Source organism: Microtus ochrogaster, linkage group LG8 (assembly GCF_000317375.1).
Source record: "Microtus ochrogaster isolate Prairie Vole_2 linkage group LG8, MicOch1.0, whole genome shotgun sequence".
Taxonomy (NCBI): domain Eukaryota; kingdom Metazoa; phylum Chordata; class Mammalia; order Rodentia; family Cricetidae; genus Microtus; species Microtus ochrogaster.
The window spans coordinates 25,757,722-25,761,488 of NC_022033.1; the positions used below are offsets into that span (position 1 = coordinate 25,757,722).

The 3,767-nt window shown below is 49.4% G+C and overlaps 1 protein-coding gene across 1 annotated transcript in view; it reads left to right on the forward strand.

Annotated features, from left to right (window-relative positions):
- Hck (HCK proto-oncogene, Src family tyrosine kinase) overlaps nucleotides 1-3,767 on the forward strand; it is a 43,439-nt gene that overhangs the window by 23,196 nt on the left and 16,476 nt on the right. Inside the window, exons 7-8 of the mRNA XM_005363219.2 lie at nucleotides 1,775-1,924; nucleotides 2,338-2,490. Coding sequence (XP_005363276.1) covers nucleotides 1,775-1,924; nucleotides 2,338-2,490 — 303 coding nt within the window. The remainder of the gene's footprint in view (nucleotides 1-1,774; nucleotides 1,925-2,337; nucleotides 2,491-3,767) is intronic.

Genomic DNA, 3,767 nt, shown 5'->3' on the forward strand with positions numbered 1-3,767 from the left:
TCTCGAAAAACCAAAAAAAAAATATATATATATATATATTTAAAATTTATATTATAAAATATGTATACATATAACCTCAAACCACAGAGAATGGCTCCCCCAGCACTGCCCCAGTGAGTTTCCCAGGGTGGCACCGCGGCAGGCGCCATCTGAGTTTAGACTCCACAGGTGCAGTGGGCCTTTGACTGTCATTTGCTCTCAAAGTCACTTGATTTGAACAGGTCAAGCCAGTTGTACAAAGTATGGCCTGGTTGGAACTGTGAGGCACATAGTTTTGGGGGCATTGAGGGCATTTGTGTGTCTGGGACCAGTTCTTTCATCCGTGTCTGAGGTCAGCAATCATTTAGGCTGCAGGGAGGCCCAGCCTTTCTCCTCCATCTGTGCCTAGGATAGCTCAGAGATTGGGCTGTCCACCTCTGCAGAGAAGCAAAGAAATCAATGGTACCATGGCAGACTTGCGGACAGGAGGGTGTGCTGAGCTAGCTTCCACAGCCCTTGCGGGTGAGGGTATGCTGGGGATCGGATAGATTTAGAATGAGGCCCTGAGTGCTTGGTTGCTTCCCAGATCCTGCACACCCTGTCCAGGCCCCCCCTTGACTGGGACAGGGTAGCCAAGGAGGGTCCCTCGAGCCATCTGACTGGGTTTGGAACCCAAATGTACCACTTACCAGCTATGTGACTCCAGGTAAGGTGTGTCACCTCCTAGCTCAGTTCCCTCACCTATATAAACGGTATTGGCAATACTTTAAAGCCTCTGCCTTATGAGGTTATTCCCTATGATGAGTAATGTAATCCATGTAGTTTTAATTTGTTAAAATGCATTCTATTCCCATTGACCCATCATGTAATCTTAATGTGTTGAAATGTGTACTCTTCCTCTTCGTTCACTGTTCGTTTAGCAGCATGCTTAGAACAGGGCTTGGCATGCACAGCTGTCATTCAGCAATCTAAACCTCCCCCAAATCCCATGCCACTGTGCTGTTAACAAGGAAAAAAAGTGAAAGGCAGAGAGGCTCGTTAGCACAGCTCGTACATGGCGAACTGTGGCCACAAACTGGAAGACTTGTGTGTCTCTGGTCTGTGTCATAGCTTGGTGGCTTGGAGCCGTGTATCTGTATCACCTCACAATTCCGAAAGGCAGGAGTCTGAGCTTGCTGGGCTCAGGTCAAGGTGTCTGTGGGGTTGGTTTCTTCTGGGGGCTTTTAGGGTGGGGGTGGGCCCCATTTCACTTTCTGCCCTTTGAGAGGCCACCAGCCTGGCTAGGCTCATAGCTTTTCCTCTCCAGCACCTGTCTCCACCTGTGCATTCCCTAACTGCCTCCCTCTGACAAGCAGCCCTCTGGATTCGCTGGGAACCCTTTGGGTTCTATCACGTATTCCCAGGGGCAGGGATTCACATATGAATATCGTGGACCATTATGCAGCTGACCACAGTGCACTTTTCACATGTTGGTAACCAGGCACATGTTCTTTCTTTTTATTTGTTTCTGTTTTTCTCTCTATCTTTCTCTCTCTTTACCAAATTAATATGGCATCTTGGCTTTTTCATCATTAAATAGATGATAGATAGATAGATAGATAGATAGATAGATAGATAGATAGATAGATAGATAGATAGATAGATAATAGGTAGATAGATATTTGCCCAGATGCCCATGAGCTCACATGAGGCCTGCAGAGGTCTCCCAGGCAATCGTAAGGATGTTAAGGTACTGACACCAGATGGCCAGGGCTCCGAGGTGCCATTCTGATGGGCTTCTCTTGGACTAATGCAGGGAGTTACTCGCTGTCTGTTCGAGACTGTGACCCCCAGCACGGGGACACGGTGAAGCATTATAAGATCCGGACCCTGGACAGTGGAGGCTTCTACATCTCCCCGAGGAGCACCTTCAGCAGCCTGCAGGAACTTGTGGCCCACTACAAGAGTGAGTCCTGCCCGAGGCCAGGCCCCCACATTTGACTGCAAAGCCTCAGCTGGCCCCCACTGCACGGTGCAGCCCAGCTGGGAGGCTACCGCCAGCCACAGCTTTAATTCCTCGATACCTTGGCCGTATTTTACAAGGGTTGTTTGGTTCTAGAGAAGGAACCAGTCTGGTGTCTTCTAGGCAAGTTCTGGATCGCATCATCCCCCACGGAGAAGGGCCTGTCTCTCAGAATCCCAGTCACATGGGATTCTGCATGAAGCACTGAAGCACTCCGAGGTCTCCTGACCAGCCATGCGGGGCGATCCTGAGGGTTAGGCTTGTTGGACACCGGGGGTGGAGGGATACAGGTAGCATCTCGTCCTGTTCTGCTCTCTGGGAAATGTACCATCTGCTGACTGGGTACTCTGTTTCAGAGGGGAAGGATGGGCTTTGCCAGAAGCTGTCAGTGCCGTGCGTATCTCCCAAACCCCAGAAGCCATGGGAGAAAGATGCCTGGGAGATTCCTCGAGAATCCCTCCAGATGGAGAAGAAACTTGGAGCTGGGCAGTTTGGAGAAGTGTGGATGGGTAAGGAGCTGTGGCGAGAGGACCACAGGGCCATGCTGGGAGGGGCTTACCAGTGCAGGGCTATCGCACAGCAGAAGATTTAAATAATAACCCCAGAGGGCCACTCCTCAGATAATAAACCAAATCACCTACTGGGAAATCATTATTTTGCCTTTGTGGTCAGGCTTGAGGGTCAAAGAATTGCCCTCTAGGGCAATTGTCCAAGTCCTGGAGGGCAAATCAATGCCCTCTGTTGTGTGGAGCTGGGCAGCCTGCCTTTGGAGCTGGCATGCTCAGGAACTCTAGAGATGATGAAAATTCATAGTGGTAGAAAGAACGTGGGTTTTCAGGTGAAGACTTAGCTGTTCAGATCATGAGCCACAATGCCCAGTGACATTTCAGATGTGGTGGGGCACCAGAAGGGTCTGATGACCCCCCTGCGGTCTTTGCCCCACTTTTAAGATCAGCAATTCCTGCTTCATGGGGAGGTCGGTGGTCACAATGCCTGGCCCGCCTGTTAACACTCCCTTGTGTGGCAGCTAGGAGAAGCGGCTCATAGAGAAGCAAACATTCGGCTGGATAAAGCACATTGGTTGGTTGGTTAGTTGGTTGGTTTGGTTTGGTTTTTAGATACAGAGTTTCTTTGTGTAGTCGTGGCTGTCCTAGAACTAACTGTAGAACAGGCTGGCCTCGAACTCACCTACCTTTGCCTCCAAAATGCTGGGCTTAAAGGCATGTACCACCACACAATAAGATTTAAAAGCTTGTGCTTCAACTACATTTACTGATAGCCCACTATATGCCAGGTACTGAATAAAAGAATGAAACCATAAGGAAACGCAAGAAAGACAGATCTGAGTAGCAAAGTTGGGGCCAATAAAAACAAAACAAAAAAGCTGTCCCTTGAGGCCCCATGCTCTCACTGCAGGATGCCCAAATCTGGATTTGAGCTTCCTGACATCCAAAGCACACAAGAGCCCTGAAGCAGGGTGGGATGGAGCAAGAGGACAGAGTGTGGCTGAAGACTTGAGGGACAGGTGTATGCAGGGTGTTTAGGGTATAAAAGCCAGAGTGAGGCTAGTCAGATGACTCGGCAGGTAAAAAGGCTTGCCGCAAAAGCCCGATGATCTGAGTTCAATCCCTGGAATCCACAGTGGAACACGGAGGCTGGCTGGCAAAGACTGTCCTCTGATACACACACACACACACACACACACACACACACACACACACAGAGAGAGAGAGAGAGAGAGAGAGAGAGAGAGAGAGAGAGAGAGAGAGAGTATTTATTTTGTTTT